Source organism: Citrus sinensis, chromosome 6 (assembly GCF_022201045.2).
Source record: "Citrus sinensis cultivar Valencia sweet orange chromosome 6, DVS_A1.0, whole genome shotgun sequence".
Lineage (NCBI taxonomy): Eukaryota > Viridiplantae > Streptophyta > Magnoliopsida > Sapindales > Rutaceae > Citrus > Citrus sinensis.
The window spans coordinates 21,126,611-21,151,477 of NC_068561.1; the positions used below are offsets into that span (position 1 = coordinate 21,126,611).

Here is a 24,867-nt window from a genome sequence, read left to right on the forward strand (position 1 = left end):
TTTAAAGGGATCTCAAGCGTTTTATAGCTCATTCCTTTTTCATAATGAATTAAAATACCAGGATTGTGCAAAATACTGTTGGTATTACTACAGTTTCAACATAATCTAATAAAATCATGCAGAACTGGAAAAATGATAAAAGCATACTAAACCCAGAGTTATGTATGGAATTGATCACTGAATATATAGTAACTTTAATGAATTCAGAAATATGCAACAAACTAAGCACCGGCGTTACAGTACAGAATGATTACATTAGCAACTGCTGAACTCAAAGGCCCAGAATGCAAGCAAGTAACCACGGATTTACAGGGTGCAAGCTTGCATCTTTTGATGCAGAACGGGAGCTGCAGGGACAAAAATTAAGATAAAAAATGCCACTAAGGCCTCCATAGACCTATGCTTTCTTTAAGAAATGTTAGATACCACAATACCTGATCGTGAGAAATTCAACCATTCCCTTAGCAAGCGTCAAAAGTACCAGGCACAAGTTGAGAAACCGAAATATCAATAAACACGATTCTGAACTCCACCACTGTTTCATTGTTGCATTTCCATTCTGGGTGATAGATTTTGTAGGTTTAATTATAGAATCTTTCTAGAACACAGAATAGGTAAACCTGACTCTGATTTCGGCATCTTCAGTTATATCAACTGCCGAATCTAAGTCAGCAACAGAACTTATGTCTACCACTTGGTTCTCATAGTACTGGGGATAAAAGTCAATGTGCTTAACAAGATAATAAATGGGCCTTGAATTGAAAGTAACTCCCATTGGTTTAACAAACCCCACCTTTTCGCGCAAGAGAACATTGTTATAGTACATATGGTATTCGGATTCATTACTGATGGCTTGCCTACACTTTTTCACTTCATCTTTTGTTAGGGTTTTCTCACAAATGGTCTCCCGAACTGTCCCTACCTTGAATTTCAGCTCATACTGAGTCCTCGTAAAGCAATCACCGGATAGAATTTCTTGAAGAGATTTCTCCCTGCTGGGTATTGGGTCTGTACGCAATCCATGGAATTTCAGAATAATCACATATAAGTTAGGTGCATGTAGATGATCACAACTACCCCTCTATTGAAAATAATGTAATGATAAATGGAAGATGTAATTGTACCTCCAGGAGGACAGAATGGCAATTCACAGCAGGAGTACGCCTCACTGCGGAAAGAAAACATGCACATCAACCGAAAAGCTGAGATTTTAAAATGACTCAGTACAGAGTTACTATTCTGAAGCTTACCCTTCCATCAGTACAGAGTTACTATTCCCTTTCGTTTTTCTTTTTTTTTTTCTAGCAAAAGATTTTGGGACTAATCAATCTAGATTTGGTTTGTTTCTTTTATCCTTCATTTTCGAGGGAATCAAGCACAAAGTCGATGTACAGAAGCCCTATAGGGCTTCTAGAAGTTATAAAACATCCAAAACAGAACTCTTTGATGCTCTGTTGGTATTCAAGAAAATATAACAAAAATTAGATTTCACCACCATTATTTTTTCTATTTCAGATGACTGAGACTCTTATCTTTCATTTACATCTTTCTTTTACCCCATTTTCTTATCAACTAAACAAAATTTTTATTCCAAAAACTTAACAAACAAGTCAGTAGATATCAAACGAAATGGCATCTATGAATCATTAAAATATTAAATATTTTAATATTGTTAGTCTGCTCCATAGATTATATTATTTATACGGTATTTGTATTTACTAAAAATTTTAAAGTCAATTTTTTAGAATAATAGAGATAAAGGGTATAATGATCAAAATGGGGTCTTAGTGTTCCTCTTTGAAAACTTGAGAGTGTTGATGACCATTTCTCCAAATCTTGAGGGTGTTGGTGTTTTTTTTCCAAAAAATTATTGCAAGTTAAGAGGATGGAACACCAGTCATCGGCTTGCGGAAGTACTTTGTTGGCGAACAAAGGAATGATATCTCCTTCTTTCAACTGTGGCTCGCGCGTTGTGGAGAGTTCAGGATGCCGCGTGGAGATGACCATCGGGAACAGAGCTGCTATCAGTATCAAGACAATGAAGCTTATTCTTTTTTTTTTTTGAAATGGACAACGAAGCTCATTCTTGAATTCACAATCACAGCCATTTTCGTACGGACGCTAAAGACTGATAGAGAGAAAGAGAAAGAGAAAGAGAGAGAGAGGGAAAAAAAAAAAAAAAGAGGGAGGCTTTGGGTGCTTTGAAATAGGAGGGAAATTCTGTTGGTGAATTAGGTCGAGGTTATTTATTTACGAGTGTGGTTTCTTGTGATGAATTTTATATTTTCATGATGTAAATCAAGATTGTGATGTGATGAAATCAGACGGTTTGAGTTTTACTTGACAGTTATTTTATGTATGAATTTGTCTCGACTGAGCGAGGCGGGTAGTCAGTTGGGCAGCTGCTATCGTTGCAGAGTAACTGATTATTTTACGTGTAGGTGACGTGGTAGAGTCACAGGGGAATGTTATTCAGCCACGCTAGCATATTCGTTACGTGTAGGTGACGTGGTAAACTTTTTCACTTCATCTTTTGTCAGGGTTTTCTCGTCCCTCAAAAGAAAAAGGGGTTGTAACAATACCAACAGTCAATATACCCATTGACTTCGCAACCCCTGCAATCACAGGAGCCCCGCCAGTGCCAGTCCCTCCACCCATTCCAGCCTGCAAATAGAAACTTAAAAGTCTCAGGCAAAAGAATAAAAATAAAGCTAAAAATGAAAAAGAACCAAGATGTGGGAAAGAAAATTAATAATAAGGGCATATGAAGTTCCCCTGCAAAATTAACGTCTCAATGCGGACGTCATACTTACTGTAACAAAGACCATGTCAGCACCAAAAAGTGCCTCTTCTATTGATTCTTTGCTTTCTTTGGCTGCATTCATGCCAATCTCTGGGTTCCCACCAGCACCAAGCCCCCTAGTTAGCTCCTGACCAATTTGTAACCGATTCTCAGGAAAAACAGGTGACATTCTCATGGCTTGAACATCGGTATTGACAATCCAGAACTCCACATCCTTCATTGCACTCTCTATCATCCGATTAACAGCATTTGACCCACCACCACCGACCCCAATAACTTTGATCTTAGCTTCATTGTAACTACTTGGACTAGATGCTTCTTCTATGCTCTCAGTGACACTTCCACTAGAACTATCCTTCCTTGGGTTGCTTATTGTATTGGTCCCCTCTCCTCGCAGCAATGAAACTTCAGGGTGAAGGTTCAGAAATGGGTCTTTGTTGTGATATGAACTGACACTCTGAGAGTTTGCTGAACATCTAAACTGAGTGAAAGTTGACTTTTGACCAGTACCCGAAAACCCATTCTTGTTATCAGACATTTTCAAACTATTAACTCTTCCCAGGTGATTTTCCATTGATACCCTCCCTCCAAAAACCGTCAGTACCCCCATTGCTCGAGTATCAGAAGGCGTAAAACACGGAGACATGCAAGTCGCCATCTAAACAATCAAATTTCAAAAGTACTTTTAGTAATATGTGCCAACAAAACGAGATTCCCAAATGGCTTAAATTTCCTGGTTTTCGACAGAAAGCTCTTAATACCTGTCCATCAAAGACCAGAAAATTGAAACATTAAAACTCAGAAATTGTGCACACAAATGATTGCCTACAAAAACTATAGAATGCACAAATGGAAAAATGCTGAGCCAAAAGAGTTCCCTATTGAATATTCACAATGAATTAAGCGACAATTGAACAAAATGCTGCAAGCAAAAATTAAGACCAACTAAATAACCAAACCCAGTACAGTGAACTACAAATAATCAAGCAATTCTGAACAAAAACAATTGAAACAAAAGCAAGAGCGAGGGAGAAGATGGCAAGACCTGTCAGGGTTGCAGCGTCCGAGTAAATAGAAATAGCGAAGTGGCTCGAAGCATACGAGTGCTGAGCCTAAACAGGTCGAAAAATAGGGGTTTTCCTTTAGGCCAACTTTGTTTTGAGTGAGTGTGTTTTGTATTTTTTGAAAATAGTCAAGAGTGTTTTGTTGATAAAAAGCAATCACCAAAATCAACAAAAATCTTGTGACTAATAAATGAAGAAGCTAGAAATAATAACATTCAAGTTCCCGTAGGGCATTTCAGTCATTTCAATAGGGTAGGGACCTGACCTATTTGATATAAATGACAGAAAATGTCATATTTGGTAAAAAGAAGAAATCAGGGGGCCAGATTTAATTACCCGATCTGGAGACCAACATAACAGAAAGTTTAATTTAGATTGGAGCTCTTTAAGGCTTACCGGACCCTATTTATTATACAGTAAACGCACTTATCCATAATATTTTGATTTTTCAAAAAATAAATTGGATCATAAATTAGGATTTAAAAAATATGTGGGTTTACGATTTATAGGTGTAAAGACATTTTAGTTTAATTAAATATGTATTTTTATCCTTTTATGTAATAACTAGAATAGACTACAAAAAGAGAGTTTTATAAACAATACTAAAGGGGTGTGAAAAGTATTTCTCTATATTTGACTGGTTGGCTACTTCTAATAGTCTGATCCTTATTCTGAACAAGGCTTATTGTTGGGGCTTGGATTGCAGGATTTGTTAACATAAAAAGAGCCCAATAAGAAACGAGTTCAGCGCAGGAAAGCCAGAACAACCATGCGTTGTGCTTAGTGCTCACACTTTGGGAATAATAATTTTGTAATTTTAATAAGCCTTAGAGATTTTTTGCTCACCCATCCATGTAGGATTTCATGGCTTCTCCAATCCAACAACACCAATCATTGGAGGCATGATTGCCGAAATATTCTCTACATGGTTGTCTTCTAGTTTTGTTGGTTATTGATCTATCGGCTCTCTAATCATGTTTATTTATTTTGTTTACGATGTACAATATGACATTTGCATATATTTTGGACTGTAATTTTATTTATAAATATCTTTTTTAGGTGCATAGTATACCGTTTTGAAATTTAAGGAAAGACGAAACTAACTTCATTTCAGAGTGATTAGCAACTTGAATCAACAAAATATTTCATTTTTAACTACATGCATTTTCTTTTTATTTTAGACATTAGCATTGTATTTTATATTTTGTTTTTCTCTTTTTGGTCATTCTCATTTTATGGATGAAAGAGAGTAAAATCCTAATTTGCCAACAACTTTTCATAAGTATACAACTATCTTTTCGAGCTCCTTTGTTCTTTATCATCAATTTACGTTAATTATGATACTTCCCATTTAGATACATATTAGGAACTAAGGTGTTATACATACCCTTTTTGGAGAAAATCAAAGGATATAAAGGAGTAATAACATTTTAGTCCCCGTGGTGTATTTCAGTCATTTCATTAGGAGTGGGGACTTATTTGGCACAAAATGATATAAAACGTCATCATTTGGCAAAACAAAAAAATCAGGGGTCCTTATGTAATTACTTCATCTGGAAACCATTAACACAACACGGGCCCCAACAGGCTGGAGCTCAAAACTTGAAAGCCCTGGACCCCTTGTGTTTTTTGAACAAGGCTTTTTATTGGAGCCTGGGTTGCAAGATTTGTGCATGTGAAATAAGCCCAATAAGAAAGGAGTTCAGCGCGCTGGTGAGCCACAGGAATCTTACACTGTGCTCACGCTTTCGGAATAACAAAATTTATCCAGAAATTGATACTAATGCCACCATGCACGATTATGCAGTTTTGCAAATTTTGTAGTGGTTGATGAGCCTTAGAGATCGAGTTATCCATGCACGATTTCTTGTTTTCTCCAATCCAACGCCAGTGATGGGAGGCCTAACTTTCTCCGAATTTAATTATTATTGGGTTGAATATCCAGGTTATTCCCAATAATAAAATAATTAATGCAGAGCATCAGCCTTTTGAGATCTATTCAAATGTGAAGTAATTTTTATTTGCTCTTTCTTTGCGTTAATTCACCCATAGTACTCTCTTGAAGATTGGTAGCAGAAAAAAGAATGAAATTTAACACATGAGAATAGGCACAATATATTGGTTGATTGAACAAGCCACAGTGAAAAGGTTAAGATGACTGAACTGAAATACCTCTTTGGGGGCAAACTGTGACTGCTGCTTCAATCTATGACAAACAAACTTAAATCAAATTGGAAAATTACATTGCGAAGTGAAGCTTCTAATTCAGATAGTAAATAAAATCACACAACTTGGCGAATAGAACATATGGTTTGTACCAATGTGAGGACTAAGAGCAGAATGGCAGCGACAGTTCCAGTGCCTCTCCAAAGACTGTTAAAATAAACTCTCTTCAATTTCAAGGTTGACACAGCATGGTTCCAAGGATTGTCGTAGTGCGCTTTCAGATCCTCAAGAACGTCACAGTAACAGAAATAATCTAAAACAATTTTTTTGCCAAATTTCTTGAACATATTTGCTACCTTAGCATTGTCGCCCACATGATTACGTATAATTCCTGCTTCAACAAGCAAATCCACATCTTCCTCAGCGTTGATAAGAGAATCCATCACATTGATATAATTGCAAATGTAGGTTTCGGATGGATAGTGACACTGCTCGAGGGCCATCAAGTTTCGAAGCAAGGGTTCCGTCGAGTCATATATTTTAAGGACTGGAATTTGAAGCTCCCGTACTTTGAACCATGGCATGAAACTGAGTAGCCTTTTCTTCTCAAATGTTATATTGAGAAAGCTTTCTCTTTCAACAAGCTTGAATCTCACTCCTGACTCTTGCAGTTTGACTGCACAAGGTATCTTTAAAGTTGATCTTCTAAGGTTCTGTGGTGTCGAGAACCTCATTGTCATAAGATATCTTTTCAAATCAGTGAAGTGTTTAAGTTGGACATCAACATTTCGAGGAAAAATGGGCGTATCATTGCTAATGCTAGAACTCGTGAAGAACACACAAGAAAGATGAAGGAAGGAGAGGTGATGGATATTGCTAGGGAAAACTATCATATATAATTCCTCAAGGACAAAGTAGGGGAGCTGATTTTCAAGCAATACCAAATCCAACCGAATATCAACCTGTAATGGTGCGTTGTACGGCGCAGGTTTACTTCTATCCCTAATGCGTTCTTCATGTTTCAAAAACAACTCGATGATAAAGACAGCATCATATAGAATCATTGTTATAAACTCAAGTTTTTCAAGTTTCGACGCCTCTTCATAACAGTTGCGAATACGTTGCTCGTGATTCTCTATGAAGGTGACAAATTCCTGCCATGTCTCTGGAGTGATTCGTTCACTAAATTCTCTTCTATATCTAATTTTTTGCTTTTCCATATAAGCTAATTCTTCTTTACCGTGATGAAGAGGGCCTATCGAAATTACCTGAGGAGTGTAGGCTTCTTCATCTGCTTTGCGGATAGATTTAGGAACCCTGTAAATACAGCACTCAGGTTGAGGCTCCAAGTTTTCTCGCTCCTCGTCAACTAGCCTTTCTTTGTGTTCTTTAAGGGAAGCAAATGTTATTAAGCCATTCCTTTCCCCCTCCATGTTTCGAGTCCTATATATGCAACAAATAGTAACAAATTAAACGACGTCCTTCTGTAATAAAATCAACCCTTAAAAGCAAAACATATATAATGCTATCAAACTATCAGAAATAGTTAATACAATCATTGAAATTTGAGCATGAGCCTACCCGCTGAGTAGTTTAATTTGCTGGACGGCAGCAAATACTGATGTGGTTGAGAGCGCCGGATTTTATATGTTATTTGGCTCGATCTCTGTCTTTTTGATAATGTATAATACATGCGGTACCCTTCACAAGTTACTTTCACTTCTGCTTGTTGATTGCACGAGTACAAATCAAGTCGTGTAAATTATTTCTATAATTTGTAGTTTTGAAAGACTTGAGATTTTGAGTCAATGCCATGTGACAAATTATCAGAGATTCCGAATCCACGGACGATATTAGTTGAGAAAAATACATGGGTATCCCATATACCTTTATGTAGTATTTATTTTTTGAAGTGGGAGTGAGTAGTGTGAATTTCTTCCGCTCTAATATTTACATACAATTTTTTAGAGGGAAATGAGAATCTCGTTCCGTGAACCCCACTTAATTTTGGAGTGGGGAGTGGGATTCCCACTCCCACTCCCATGGAGGTGGATTCCCACTCCCACCTCCATGGGAGTGGGAATCTACTCCACACTCTTCTCTTTTTACCCTTATATTTAAAATAAATTAAATAATATTTAATAAAATAAATAATATCATATTTGTTTAAATATTATTATATTATATTATATTATAAATTACATTTATTAAAAATAATAATAATAAACATACTTATTTTATTAAATTTAATAAAATAAATAATATTATATTTATTTAAATAATATTAGTATGTTGTTTTATAATTTAAATTTATTAAAATAATAATATTAAACATATTTAAATGTAATATTATTATATTTAGTTAAAAACAATAATTTACATTGATTCTAAGTTAAAAATAATATTATTATACTCATAGAGAATTAATAATATTACTATATTTTATCTTTATTTGAAAATATAATATTATTATATTTATTTAATTAATAATAATAAATATTTTATTTTAAGAAAATATTAATTTTGTACTATATTATCAATGATAATGTTTTATTTGCGTTGCTATTATTAATAATTTTTTATTTACATATTCAAATTCAAATTAATAAAAAAATTATGATATATATAATTAAGAATATTAATAATAATAATTAATTTATAAATATAATAAAATAAATATTTTATTTTCAAATATATTTTTTATTAATTTTGTAATTAAAAATTATAATTCTTTAAATAATGATAAAACTGTAATTTAAAATTATTTACTCCAAATTCAAGACAATTTCATATTCTGACTCCAGTGTAAGTAAACAACTTACTCTCACTCCCATTCCACACTCCTAATTTCAAAATTTTCAGTTCTCAAGATTTTCACTCTAATACAAAATGTAAACGCTACCTTAATAGATTACCCTAGGTAAGTGGTGATTTTTCTAGACACAATTATGTCCATTGATTTTAATAAAATTGTGACACGTATATTACTATTTTAATCCGAGTGGACCGAGACCCCCCTAAGGCTTTAACTAATAAACAAAAATAGACCGGAGCGACAATATTTCATTATTTATAGACCACCTATATGAGAGGACCGAGACCCTTTAAGGCTTTAACTAATAAAGTAATAAATAAAGATAGACCGAAGCGACAATATTCATTATTTATAGACCCCCTATATGATCATTTAAAATAGTAATATACGTATCACAATTTTATTAAAATCAATGGGCAGATGAAAAGTCAAACACGAAATAAAAAAACAAGTCTGAAAACCACGGGTGGGTATACCTACCGTCAAAATGTCATTTCACCCCACACTCACATAGGTAAGTGACAATATAGCATAGTTTGTATTTTAAACAATGCGCCATTTATTTATAAATAATGTGAAATTGTTTCGTTAATGAAATATAAAAGTTTACTAATACATTACACTTGACAAATAAGTTTATCATTTACTAATGATAAATTTATCTTTAACCAGAATAATTACTCGTAATTTAATCTTTCATATTTATCATCTACTAAATAAAAAGAACACTCGAGTCTCAAATTTTATTTAAATCATATTTAAGCATATTTTTATTTTTAATAAGTCAATTGATTAATCAGGCTCCCATAAAAATATAGGGACTGTTCACTGTAGTACTTATGCTGTGGTAGAGTAGTTGCCCCAAACGTACCCTAAGTAAGAGTAAATATATCGTGAAATGAAGGAAGCTTAATTTTCATAGCAGCCTAGAAATTAACTTTAAAATGTTATAATAATATGAGTACAATACTAAATAAATATCATAAATTAGTATAAATTTTTCTAAATTATCTGCATATTTAATTTTTTTAATATTAGCAATTTATCAAACATATTTTATTAATAGTAGCCTAAAGTTCTCGATAATTTTTTTTAATAAATACATAAATAAATACAATAAATAAATTAAATAATTTATAAATATTTTAATATTAAATTTTAAATAACCCACTTGTAAATTTTAGTATAAATAGTGATTGTGTCAACTCCTTGGCTTCCTCTCTGCAACAGCCCAATAATTTAAATCGGGCGCAACGCTTTCTAATTAAGCCCAAATTAGTCAGCCCATTTTCTTAATTATTCAACACTCTAATGGTTGATAAATGTTTACAAAATGAGTAATGCTATTTGAATTCCTCAAATTATCTCAACAGACTCCACTTCTCACTTTTTTCCAAAACTTCCCTTAATCTTTTTTTTTTTCGGCTCAACAGCTCTGATCCAATTCCAAAATTTTTTCACTTGTGTGCTGAAGCCATTTATGTCCACACAATGTTTGAACTTTGTTGAAGGCAGCGATTCATTAAAACAAATAAATGAAATCAGTAACAAATTGCCAAAAAAAAACAAAAAAAGAACCCCATAAGTTATTAGAAATCTAAGAGAAGGATTGATGAGTTGTGATGGGTGTTTGGTAAGGGAGAGAAAGAAGGGAAATGGGGGTAAATAAGAGAGAGAGAGAGAGAAGAATGGAGAAAATTTTGAAAACTGAAGTTATTTTTATTAGGGATAGCAATGGGACAGATATGAGTTAGGTCTACTCTACTCCAGATATAGATCCATAATAAAAATCAAAATCCGTATCTGCTCCAGATCTGTTATGAATCCATATTTTTCGCTCCATATCCAGATAAAAAAAAGAAATAAATATCTATATCTACTCTAAATCCGAAAAAAAAATTAAAATTAAAATATGTTCTATATCTGCCATGAATTCTAAAACTCAACAATAAAAAAGTAATAATTTTTTAGAATGAAAATTGAAGGCTAAAATGTATTGATAACAAATAAATTATATAATTTTTCTAAAAAATATAATAAATATTGTAACTTATAATTTTACACCAAAACAACAAATAAGAAAGTTAATAAAATATCCTTAAAAAATAATTGCAGGAGTAAGATCAATATAATATTCTATTATCTCCTTCATCATTCTAATATCCACGACACACCCACCCTCATTTCTACAACATTAGATAATGACATATAAATTAAATATGATTTATATTCAATGCTTTATTATTTATATTATGACCATATTTGACTTAATATATGAACAACTATATTCCTTAAAAATTATTTGACCAATATAATAAAATAAATTGTTAAGTTGTATTACTTGGCTTGCAATTTGAATATTGCATGTGTTGGGGAAAAATTAGGTTTTTAATTTTTTTTAAAACCTTTTGAAGATCGCTCTCATATAATATATAAGAATTTGTATTCTAGAAATCGTACCTTGAAAATCCGAGTTGGCTTTTTCCGCTGAAGTGATTTAGGCTCCTAGATCACGATCCGCCACCACCACTCCTGTTAGATCACGATCCGTCACCACCACGCTTATTAGATCACGAACTGTCACCAATGATCTTCCAGGTTATGACTCAGGTTCGATCTGCACTTGACGTGTAGGCGCCTTTATCACTACCAAAACAACTAGCACGAGAAAACTTTTCTCTCAACAATAAAGAGAAAAATCTTATTCTCCGATCTGTATAAAGTGGCTGCTCTCTTTTCTTTTAGAGAAAAATAAGCTTTTTATATCACCCTTTAGTGAAAACCATAGGCTCCAAATAATCTAAAAAATAAAACCCACGTTATTTGCTTTTTCAATAGGGGACCCACTTTGTAAAATAACATAAGGCCCCTTACACAAAAGTTAATTAAATGAAGCTTCCCACTAAATGATATATTTAGGCTTTTGACCTAAATAGCTAGTTATCTTACTTATTAGTCCAGTAGTGGTGCAATCAATTAAATGAGCTAACCCGGAGATCATTTGGGAACATACAATAGTGGCTACAATAATTAGGCCTATAATTAAACTAGCCCAATTATTTAATTCCAAATCTACTCCACTAAAAGATTGGAATTGACTTCCATAATTGTATGCTCGAATAATAATTCGTCCCAAGCCACATTGATTTCTTTACTGCACAATCCTTTGTGCCACATCGTTAATTAAATTGATATCTCAACGGTCCAATCAATTTAATAACATCTTATTCCTTGATCCTTACTGGTTTTCTCTAATGATCATTTTCAACATACTAAATATGTTGACACACTTTGGCTAGAGAATTCTATGATCAAGTGCCGAAAATCCATCAAGAGATGTGTTGTACAAATTCTATATTGTTAATCCATAACTCCAATACTCATAATTGCTCCCATCAAGATACCGGGTAATCTTGACTACAAGGATGTGTCGTGTCCATTAGTAACTCAAATGGAATAACAATTACAATCATGAAATCATAATTAACTCAAGATTAAGATTACAGTAAAATCAACGCCTATGAGATTTAATAAGTCTGACAATTATTAGAAAGTTAATTAAATCTCATATGTGATCCTGTTCAATGTAGTCGTACTACATCAATAAATTCATACATGATTAAGACAAATCATTCAATGAATTTATTACAGTCTATACCTAAATAAAGTGCCCAACTTTATTTATCAACTGTGAACTAAATTTATTTAATCATAAGATAACTTGTATTTATGTCTTCTGTGAATCCACATGGTGATCACATAAATACATATAATATGATTAAATGGACTTTAATACAAATATTAATGCAATTAAGATATTTGAATAAAATACCTCATTTATTTTATTAATCAGAAAAATTATTTATTACAATTAAATAAACACATATGCTTTTAAAGAGCATATTTTCCCAACAGCATGTACATACTTTGGGGCTGGCTGACCTTTAAATTTACAAAACTAACATTTAAGTTTTAAGAGTTTAAATACATAGTAAATATCACTAATACGCTGTGAATAAAATTTATTATCATTATAATTCCATAATTGTTAAGAAACTTTTAAAATAAAATAAAAAAAAGATGAGTGGATATGGATATGGATTTAGATATTAAGATAGATCCAGACCTGCTCCAGATCCGTCTTAGATCTGCACATCGATATTCAAATATGATCCAAATTCATTTTAAACCAACCCAAATCCGATCTGATTGGATTTGGATCACGAAGATCTTGGGTCAGATCCAATCCATTGCCATCCCTAATTTTTATGGGTATTTTAGACATTTCAATTTAAAATGAGAAAAATGGGGGTTAATAAGATAAGTTGAAAGCCAAATAAAACTACTCTTACAAAATTAAACATAGAGTGGAGCTATTATCACCCCTCAATAATCCTTTGAAATCCTCTTTTCTAAATACACCCGATAGGAATAAATGAAAATTTTGATCACTTCTAAAAGTGCCTTCTTTTATTCTACAATAAACTCTTTTCATACCCCAGTGAAATAAGATTTTTTGCAAAATATTTTCACAATCATCACGTGTTTGATTAGCAGTCTCCTAAAATAGATAGAATATATAGTGATGCGACCATGATTTCTTAATTTCAACTTCTCGAATAAAGAGGGAGAAGGAGATAGGGCTGCAGCACTCTCGATCATCTCCTCCCGGCCACTATATTTATATTTACAGGTTCATTCAGAATGTATTTGTTTCATTTTACTCTATGTAATTTAATTTCTTTCTTCCAGGAATGATGCTTGAATCCAAAAAATTAGCGGATATAAGATTGGAAATACCATTATCCGTTCGATTTTACATCCTAATGCATATAATTCTGATCTGATTATCACTTTGAGAGTTTAATCTATGAATATGTTACTAATCACCATATTTTCTGTTTTGTTATGTTTACGACTTGAAACTTCGAGGTGGAATGAATAATTCAATAACAATTGTTGCCATTGAAGAACGAAAAGAGTTGATAATTGACGTTGGTGAAAACTTGGAGCCCCGAGCAAAGCGTTGTACTTACAGGGTCCCTACAGATCTCCGCCAAATTAATGAAGAAGCCCACCCTCCCAGGGTGATATCAATAGGCCCGCTCCAACACGGTAAAGACGAATTGGCTGATAAGGAAAAGCAGAAAATAAGATATAAAAGAGAATATTGTAAAAGAATTACACCTGAGAAATGGCAACAAGTTATAAACTTCATAGAGGAAAACGAAAAAAAATTCCGCAATAGTTATGAAGAAAACTCTACGCTCGAAAAACTTGAGTTCATAACCATGATTCTATATGATGTTGTGTTTATCGTTGAACTCTTTTTGAGAAAATATAGAAATGAAAGTGATTTTCTGCTAGATAGACCAGGCATTTTAGCCACTATTTGGCTGGACTTGATATTACTTGAAATCAGATTCCATTCCTCGTTGTGGATGGATTATACAACTTGGCGTTCCCAAACCTAGGCACTGGAAAGGGTTATCTTTCCTTCATTTTGCTTTCTTCTCTGTTCTTAAGTCAAGGTAAGTCCGATGATGAAATATATGTCGAAGTTGCGATCGAAGTTAAACACTTGACCGATTTGGGTAGATATTTTGTTACAATCAAGTACCTAGATCCACAATCCATAGAATGTATCAGAGATTTACCTTGTGCTTTCAAATTGCAAGAGTCAGGAATGAAGTTTAATGGCACTGAAGGAGAATGCATCCTTGACGTAAGATTTGTAAAGAAGAAGCTCCGGATCCCGTTCTTGAAATTTGACGAGCTGCAGATTCCACGGATTGAAGTAACACCACGGAATGCTAGATGTGGAACTTGGTGGCCTTGGACCAGTGTCACTATCCGGACAAAACCCTCGTGCCCAATTATAGTGATCTAATGGATATCCCTATCGACACCGAAGAAGATGTAAATTTGCTTGTTGAAGTAGGGATTACATCCAATAATATGGGCGAAAGAGCAAGAATAGCGAAGATGTTTAATGCACTCCGCCAACAAATTTCGATCACTCCTTCCACTCATTAAAATGACATCATCAAGGATCTGAAAGACACTATGATAGTCCTTGGAACTAGAGATGGCAGAAAAACCCGCCCGGACCGGATCCGGCCCGGACCCGACGTATGCGGTCCGGGTTTTATTCGGACCGGATGCATGGAAAAAGCGGATCCGGACATTGATTTTTAATACCCGGCTACTTCCGGGCACGAGTCCGGTCACAGCACCAAGAACCCGGAACCCGGATCCATGCCCGATTTTTTATTAAGTAAAAAAAAGAGAGGAAAATATAAAAGCAAAATACATTTTGCTTTGCCCAATTGCCCCCCAAACCAAACCCTAAATCGCAAATGCAACACACATTGAAATCTCGCAAACGCAACACCTCTTGCCGTCTCTCCACCAGCAGCCACCACCCACCGGCACCGATGCAGTTTTGACCGCCCCTCTCCCTCCACGAACCTCTTACCTTCCTCGGTCAACTCTTTTCATTTATCGCAAAGCACCGATGCAGTTTTGAAGCATGGCTGCATTTTTATTTCCAGACTTCCAGTGCAGAACTACAGCAGTGTTGTTGCATCCATTATGTTTAGTGTACCAAGTTGAGGATAGGATGTTGTTTGATAGGCAGAGATGCAAAGAATATTGTATCATAATTTTTTTTTTGAAAAAAAAACTTAAATTGGTTTTGTTTTGACTATTTATTCTTCGGTTTAAGTTAAATATAATTTTATTAGAATATTGCATTTTTCGCGTTGGCTTCTTGTAAATTGTCGCTTGGTTGGTTATAATTTTATATCAATTTTAAAGTAACCTTTTGAATTCTGAAGTGGTGGGGGTTAAAAATTGAATTTGGGTTTTATTCATTCTTTTGCAGTTTAAAAGAAAAAAAAATTAAGACCACATCAGGCCTCTCTTGATCCACGTTGTTCACTAGATTTGTGGATGTTGCATCTTCTAATCATTGCATAAATGAAAATTAAATCTTTCTCGCAGTTCTTTTTAATCAGCGAGTTCTTGTAATTGAAAACAATGGTTGAGAACTGGGCAATTAACAAGCATGATACAAGCAGCTTTGGAAATGCGGGTAGAGAAAACCCGGAAAAAAGCCCGTGCCCGGATAGTGCCAGGTATATACCCGGCCCGCATAGAAAAAATCTGGGTACGGTCCGGATCCGGGTAGTTATGTGTGACATGCGGGTCGATCCCGGGCAGCCCCAAACCCGGACCCGACCCGCACTTTTGCCATCTCTACTTGGAACCATGGTAAGGCAGACTTGAAAAGGGTTCACTTCACCAATCTTTGGAGGGGAACTGGAACTGTCGCTGCGATTATGCTCATTTTGCTCACTTTGATACAAACCATATTGTTGCGGACCGCCCAATTCGCTAGCCCAATTGCCCACAATTTCGGGCTAGAGAGCCAACACAAGGCCAAGAGTGCTAGCTTGACCCAATTCCGGAACATTCTAGGCAACTCTAGCACATGAGCTTGTAAATACTCTAGAATTCTCCTTACAATTCTAGCACATGTAAATAACTAGGAAATGGTAAAATTCTCTAGAATCTCTAGAGCTTGGCAAGCCTCCCCTATAAATATGGGATGGCATTAGGCATTTGTATCCGACAATCACAACAACAAGCATTGTAAGCAACTCAAGCATTGTATTCTCTCTTTGTGCAATACAAGTTCTCTTCTTTGGCTCAATTGCTCTCTTCTCTAGTTCGAGAAGCTCTAGGCTTACTTAGCAATGTTCGGCAAAGTTGTCTAAGTGCCGCACGGGTTAGCTGCGCAAAACACTCATCCCGTGACAAGTGGTATCAGAGCTAAGGTTTGCACGCACGCAAATTAGCTCACGAGCAATGGCCAACCCTTCGAATCCAGCACAAGAGGGTGTTGTTGGTGTGGATGTTCCACTGGAACCAAGCCACAGCCAAGAGGGAGAACGCGCCCAAGGCAAGACTCGCGGCAAGTCCAAGGCCCCATCCGTGGATGCGTTGGAGCCTCGTGTGACTACTCTCGAAATCGCTCTGTCCGCCGCTCAAGATAGCCTCGAGGGATTGGAGAAACGAGTGGACGGTCTCGAAGGGAAATACGTCGAGTTCACGGTGGCAACAAAAGCTCTCATCCAAGAGCAAGCGAACACTCTCCGAGGTGAGTTTCGTTCTTTTCATGATGAGTTGCTCAAACTTCGTAGTTTTGTTCAGAATGAACTACGTGCTGTCCGTGCGGAAGTGGATGAAGTCCGCTCGGACTGGGCATGGCACAAGCGCACACTCTCCGCTAGTCCAGCTTCCGCAAACTCGAGTGATGCGCGCCGCATTGACGTGCCAAAGCCCGACACATACGATGGCACACGAAATGCCACCATTGTGGACAACTTCCTATTTGGGCTTGATCAATATTTCGATGCCATGGGTGTACGAGATGAGGCATCGAAAGTGGGCACTGCACCCACCTATCTTAGAGGCGCTGCACAACTATGGTGGCGTCGCAAGCATGGCGAGATGGGTAAGGGCATTTGCGCCATCGACACTTGGGCCGACTTCAAGCAAGAACTCCGAAAGCAGTTCGCCCCAAGCAATGCAGAGAAGGAAGCGCGAGCGCGCTTACGTCGCCTCAAGCAAACGGGTAGCATTCGGGACTACATCAACGAGTTCACTACCCTCATGTTAGAGATAAGCGACATGTCCAACAAGGATTCACTATTCTACTTCCAAGATGACCTCAAGGATTGGGCCAAGACCGAACTTGATAGGCGTGGCGTTCAGACACTTGACGACGCCATAGCCGTTGCGGAGTCGCTCACTGAATACTCTACCCAATCCAAAGACAAAAAGGCCAACCAAGGCAAAGGTGGGGGAGAGAGTCGCAAGGACAATGGCAACAACCGCAAAGATTGGGGGCAGAAAAAGCCGCCTAGCAACAAGAGCGGGCAAGGAAAATCGGAGGGCAAGAAGGAGGCACCAAAGCCGCGAAGTCCATGCTTCATATGCAATGGTCCTCATTGGGTACCCGACTGTCCGAGAAGAGGTCGCTTAATGCTCTTGCTGCCCAACTCAAGAGCAACCCCACAATGTCCATGGAGGAACCCCAACTCAGCATGGGTTCTCTCCAACGCCTCGGCGCACTCAATCGCCAACAGCCCTCACTCGTCAAGAAAGGGCTCATGTATGTAAGCGCAAAGGTAAACGGTCAGTCCATTCGTGCGCTGCTAGACACGGGAGCAATGCACAATTTCGTGTCCGTAAACGAGGCCAAGCGCTTAAGCCTCAAGGCCACCAAGGAAGGAGGCACAATGAAGGCAGTAAACTCACCCGCTAAGCCAATTGCGGGAATTGCACAAGGCGTGCATTTAACACTCGGTACATGGAGCGGAAAGCTTGATTTCTCCATCGTGCCCATGGACGACTTCAAGATGGTCCTCGGCATGGAATTCTTCGACCAAGTCCATGCCTTCCCGCTGCCCGCTACAAACTCCCTAAGCATCCTCGACGGGAGTAAAGCATGCATGGTTCCTACGGAACAAGGCAAGTCCGAGGAGAAGACACTCTCCGCCATGCAATTCAAAAAGGCTTTCAAGAAGGACCCAAGCTTCTTGGTCTCCATCCGGGAATTAAACGAGGAAGGAAATAGCAGAACATCGCCAAGCCAAGTCCCTCCGCGAATTCAAGCCGTCCTCGATGAGTACAAGGACGTGATGCCTCCAGAACTTCCGAAGAAGCTCCCACCTCGACGAGAGGTAGATCATGCGATCGAGCTGGAATAAGGCGTGAAGCCACCAGCCTTGGCGCCCTACCGCATGGCGCCACCCGAATTAGAGGAGTTGCGGAGACAACTCAAAGACTTGCTGGACGCAGGCTATATTCGCCCCTCAAAGGCCCCATTCTGTGCACCCGTGCTCTTCCAAAAGAAAAAGGATGGATCGCTGCGGATGTGTATCGACTATAGAGCGCTCAACAAGATCACCATTAAGAACAAGTATCCGATTCCTTTGATCGTGGACTTGTTTGACCAACTTGGCAAAGCACGGTACTTTACCAAACTTGACTTGCCCTCCGGGTACTACCAAGTGCGCATCGCCAAGGGAGACGAACCGAAGACATCATGCACAACAAGGTACGGGTCTTTCGAATTCCTTGTGATGCCTTTTGGCCTTACTAATACACCCGCCACATTTTGCACGCTCATGAACAAGGTGCTCCAACCTTTTCTCGACCGCTTCGTGGTCGTTTACTTGGACGACATAGTGGTGTATAGCACCACACTCGAGGATCATGCCCAACACTTGCGACAAGTCCTCCAAGTACTCCGAGACAACAGGTTCTTCCTCAAGTTGGAGAAGTGCTCGTTTGCCCAACAAGAAGTGGAGTTCCTTGGCCATAAGATTGCAGGCGGGAAGCTCATGATGGAGAATGCCAAAGTGAAGGTCATCCTCGAATGGGAACCTCCCTTGAAAGTGCCCGAGCTTCGCTCATTCCTTGGGTTGGTGAATTACTACCGACGTTTCATCAAGGGCTATTCAGCCAAGGCGGCACCCTTGACGGATATGCTCAAGAAAAACAGAACGTGGCATTGGTCCGAAGAGTGCCAACGTGCATTCGAGGAGTTGAAGAAGGCAATTTCGGAGGAACCAATCCTCGATCTTCCGAACCATACCAAGCCCTTCGAAGTTCAAACGGATGCCTCAGATTTTGCCATAGGTGGAGTCCTTATGTAAAATGGCCACCCAATAGCGTTCGAAAGTCGAAAGCTAAATGACACGGAACGTCGTTACACGGTGCAAGAGAAGGAGATGACAGCCATCATCCATTGTCTAAGAGTGTGGCGACATTACTTGCTTGGCTCACACTTCACAATCATGACGGACAACGTAGCGACGAGCTACTTTCAAACTCAAAAGAAGTTGAGTCCGAAGCAAGCACGGTGGCAAGATTTCCTAGCGGAGTTTGACTATCGGCTCGAGTACAAACCGGGGAAAGCCAATGTCGTTGCGGACGCTCTAAGCCGCAAGGCAGAATTGGCAACACTTAGCATGAGCCAACCGAAGTCCGACCTTGTCTCACGCATCAAGGAAGGCCTCCAACAAGATCCGCTAGCGAAGGATTTGCTGGAGAAGGTGCTCGAGGGAAAGACAATGCGCTTTTGACAAGAGGAAGGCATCCTCCTCACCAAGGGAGATCGGCTGTTCGTGCCAAAGTGGGGAAACTTGCGGAAGGAAGTTATCAAGGAGTGCCACGACTCCAAGTGGGCTGGTCACCCAGGAATCGAGCGCACCACCGCACTTGTCCATGAGGGATAACATCGAGGCATATGTGCGAACTTGTCTTGTGTGCCAACAAGACAATGTGGATCATCAACTTCCAACGGGATTGTTGAAGCCGCTACCACTAGCAACAAGGCCGTGGGAAAGTGTCTCCATGGACTTCATCACATCGCTGCCCAAGTCCGAAGGTTGCGGAAGCATCATGGTCGTTGTCGACTGATACAAAAAGTATGTCACATTCATTGCCGCATCAGTCGATTGCAAAGCGGATGAGGCATCCCGCCTATTTGTCAAGCACATTGTGAAGCTTTGAAGAGTTCCGAAGAGCATTGTGAGCGACCGAGACCCTCGGTTCACTGGGCGTTTTTGGACGGAGCTCTTCAAGATGTTGGGGACCGATCTCAAGTTCTCGACAAGCTTCCACCCACAAACGGATGGGCAGACCGAGCTCATCAATAGCCTCCTCGAGATGTACTTGAGGCATTATGTGAGCGCTCATCAGCGGGATTGGGCGAAACTACTTCACATCGCCCAATTTTCTTATAATTTGCAGGGAAGTGAGGCTACGAGCAAGAGTCCATTCGAGATCATCATGGGATTCCAGCCCATGACCCCCAACGCCATAGCCTCGACTTACAGAGGGAAAAGCCCCGTGGCACACAAGCTTGCCCGCGAATGGCATGAGGAAGCGGAGAGGAAAATGAAGAAATGGGCGGATACAAGGAGACGACATGTTGAGTACAAGGAAAGTGATCAAGTCATGATCAAACTCCTACCCCAACAATTCAAGACTTTGCGGAAAGTTCACAAGGGGTTAGTGAGGCGCTACGAGGGACCCTTCCGAGTTGTTCAACGTGTGGGCAACGTCTCGTATCAACTCCAACTTCTGCCAAGACTCAAGATCCATCCGGTCTGCCATGTGAGCCTTCTCAAGCCATATCACGAAGACATGGGAGAACCAAGTCGCGGAGAATCGAGGCACGCGCCAACTATTGTTGTCACCGCGTTCGACAAAGATGTGGACTACATCATTGCGGACCGCAAGGTTTCGAGGAGGGGCGTGCTAGCACATAGTGAGTACTTGGTGAAGTGGAAAAACCTCCCCGAAAGCGAAGCCACTTGGCAACGTGAAGATGATTTATGGCAATTCGCTGAGCACATCCAACGCTTTAAGTAGGGATGGCAATGGGGAGGGGAGGGGAGGGGACCAATCTCCCCATACCCATCCCCGATGTTTTGCATATGTCCCCGTCCCCTCCCCGTCCCCGTCAAAATTGCTTGAGAGAATCCCCATCCCCTCCCCGAATAATAACAGGGGATCCCCGAGGGTCCCCGGTCCCCGAATAATTAATAGTCTAATACATTTTTTATTTTCGATTTTAAATTAATCATATTAAAATAAACTCATACCGCTATTGTAAGCTCGTAACCAACTTTGACAGCACATTAAGGCCTCCAATGTGCTTGGATGAAGTTTGTTATGGTATGAGCTCACAACTCTACCGCTAGTGTTAAAAGCTGATTCAGAAGCAACTGTTGTAATTGGAATTACCAAAATATCTCTAGCAATTCGAGCTAATGTAGGATACCTATTAGCATTTGTCTTCCACCAACTCAAAAAATTAAAATCTTCCATCCGAGATATAACTTTCTCATCCAAATATGAATCTAATTCATCTGCAACAACTGCACAATCTCCATTGTTTACATAATCATTAAAACCTGTCATCCATTTGGTTGCTTTCTTATAAGAATCCCCTGTAGATCTAGTAGAAGAACTACTACCAGTATAATCAAAGCAATAAACAGTTGGTGAAAACTTCAATTAATACTCTTCAACTAATTCCCGGCAAAGGGTGACCACTTTCCCAACATACAACTATTTTGATATTTATTATTTTTAACAATATTTATAATTTTGTTATTTATTTATTAGTAATTTTAAAAATAAAAATAAAATTAAAAATTAAAATGGGGAAATGGGTAGGGGATGGGGATTCCACCTCATCCCCGTCCCCTCCCCGAATAAAAAGTTGGGTAAAAAATTTTCCCCGTCCCCTCCCCGAAAAAAAAATTGGGTATAAAATTATCCCCGTACCCTCCCCGAATGGGGAAAATCCCCGAGGGTACCCATCCCCGTGGGGATTTTTGCCATCCCTAGCTTTAAGCACGAGAGCGAGACGAGGATGCCACGAGCTTAGGTGGGGGAGGATGTTGCGGACCGCCCAATTCGCTAGCCTAATTGCCCACAATTTCGGGCTAGAGAGCCAACACAAGGCCAAGAGTGCTAGCTTGGCCCAATTCCGGAACATTCTAGGCAACTCTAGCACATGAGCTTGTAAATACTCTAGAATTCTCCTTACAATTCCAGCACATGTAAATAGCTAGGAAATGGTATAATTTTCTAGAATCTCTAGAGCTTGGCAAGCCTCCCCTATAAATATGGGATGACATTAGGCATTTGTATCCAACAATCACAACAACAAGCATTGTAAGCAACTCAAGCATTGTATTCTCTCTTTGTGCAATACAAGTTCTCTTCTTTGGCTCAATTGCTCTCTTCTCTAGTTCGAGAAGCTCTAGGCTTACTTAGCAACGTTCGGCAAAGTTGTCTAAGTGCCGCACGGGTTAGCTGCGCAAAACACTCATCCCGTGACAATATGCTCTGTTCTGGAAGTTGTGTGATTGATTTGTGTAATTGCTGTATTGGAGGGTCTCCCTTTGCTGTACTTTTTTATCTATGTAATTATAAATTTGATACTTGACTTGACTGCTTGCCATTTTAATACTACACAGCTCATATATTCTCAATCAAATCTGTTCTACCAATTTCCTTGACTTTGATTGTTTCCTGATTAACAATTTCGCTAACTTGAGAGTATTGAAATATTCTTTAATTTCTTTAACAATTCTCTCAAAGCTTACACGTAATATATATATATATATATATATATATATATATATATATATAAATTCTCTTTTAGGCCCTACAGCTGGATATAACTACCTAGTTAGTCGTCCCTGTCTACTTTTTCTTCTACTTAAACAGAGACTAATTTAGGTCAATGTTAATTAAGTGAAATATTCTGAACACGAATAACATATAGAATGGAGGAATGATCAACAATACATTCAATAAGATATAAATAAATAGCAATAGTCAAAGACTTATTAATCGGGCAACTAACGATATAATTGATCCATACATGGTCCAGTGGTTCCAATCCCATGCGAGGATACTCTCTTGATGCCCATCAATTGGTATATGATTATGATTTAATTACTTTATAACTCTTACCTAATCGCCATTGATTACCACCTATGTTTTACATAAAAGAAGCGCAGAAGATGAATCTATACTTTCAGTTAGGTGTATACCAATATATACCCTGCTTGTATTAACTATTAATCATGTTATAGCATAGCCTGGGAAGTCTTCTCTGCATTTACCCCAAATATAGCCTGAGAAGACTTCCTAGTTTAGGGGTAAATTAAGTGAATTCTATTAGAGAAGTCTTCACGGCATTGCGAAGAATTGCGGAAATTGACAAGCAGCGACAACAATTGAAAAAAAAAAAATGTTTTGGGCTTTTTCTCAATATATAAACAGGTCTCTGTTGGTTGACTTTAAAAAAAAAATTGTTTAAATACGGAGTCAAAATGCTTGTGAACAAATGGAAATAGAATACAAGGCCGACAACAATAAAGAAATACTTTGAGATTATAGCGATTGAGGTGCATATTTGGTTTTAGTTGAGGTCTGATCTCAATAATACATTTAAGTATATCATAACAAATTAAAATTATAATAAAAATAAAAATAGTCGATATTTTTTAATGTTGGCAACAGTAAACATAAAATTGACCTATGTATATGATATACAAACCATTTGAACAATTCAAGAAAAAGCTAGTTGAATTAAGTGAATTCTATTATTTTGCGTGATAAAAATTGATTATACTGATTTAAGGAGCACACAGTCTAGAGGCAGATCCACTCTTGTCCGGTGGCGGCTCAAGTCCCTATTGCAGAAAATAATTTTAAAAAAATTAAACAGAAAGTTACTTGAGTTACTAATTTGTCCACGTTAAATATATTTAAGTAGCTTTAGTTAAATTTATAAAAATAGTCCCATAAACTCATAAAATTTAAAATTTAACTTTGAGAACTATAAAAGCCAGACTCTAATTAAAAAAATAAAAGCATACCATGATTCATATTTATAGTTTTGCTATTATTTAATTTAGCCCAATTAAATTTGTTAAAATAATCTCGGTAAACTTATGATATAATTTATAAAATTCTTAGTTTTCACACCTTGTTGTTATACAATTTAGTTCTCGGTAAACCAATTTTTTTTTTTTGTGGGGGGGGGGGGGGGGGGGGGGGGGGGAGTATTCACCCTAGTCCCTCTTTGGAGATCGGTGAAGTAAGCCCTTTTAAAGGTTGATTCCGAGGATTATCATAGTGTGCTCTAAGACTCCTGAAAATATCTCGCCAACTGGAAGCACGTAAACAAATGTGCTCGCCGTGTTTGTTAAACAAGTTTGCATTTAATTAGCAGCGTCGCCCATTTTATGGGATATAATTGCTGCTTGGAACAGGCAAATTAAATTGAAATCTTCTTCAGAGTCTATAAGCATATCTATTAGCAGAATATAATTGCTTACACAGGGTTCCAGTGGATAGCGACACTGCTCCAAGGCCATCGGGTTTCGCATCCAGCATTCCTTGCTGTCCTG

The 24,867-nt window shown here is 37.9% G+C and overlaps 3 protein-coding genes across 3 annotated transcripts in view; all 3 read right to left on the minus strand.

The window, feature by feature from the left end:
* LOC107175322 (putative UPF0481 protein At3g02645) overlaps nt 1-24,867 on the minus strand; it is a 114,647-nt gene that overhangs the window by 59,347 nt on the left and 30,433 nt on the right. The gene's annotated exons all lie outside the window — the stretch shown is intronic.
* LOC107177521 (cell division protein FtsZ homolog 2-1, chloroplastic-like) lies at nt 2,493-4,028 on the minus strand. Its single transcript, XM_052443615.1, has 3 exons — nt 3,849-4,028; nt 2,814-3,564; nt 2,493-2,664 (listed from the first exon to the last, which is right to left on the minus strand). The coding sequence occupies exons 2-3, from the start codon at nt 3,459-3,461 to the stop codon at nt 2,527-2,529; spliced, it is 786 nt and encodes a 261-aa protein (XP_052299575.1). The 5' UTR covers nt 3,462-3,564; nt 3,849-4,028; the 3' UTR covers nt 2,493-2,526.
* On the minus strand, nt 6,150-7,466 carry LOC102630457 (putative UPF0481 protein At3g02645). The gene has a single exon (XM_015531375.2). The coding sequence runs from the start codon at nt 7,464-7,466 to the stop codon at nt 6,150-6,152; it is 1,317 nt and encodes a 438-aa protein (XP_015386861.2).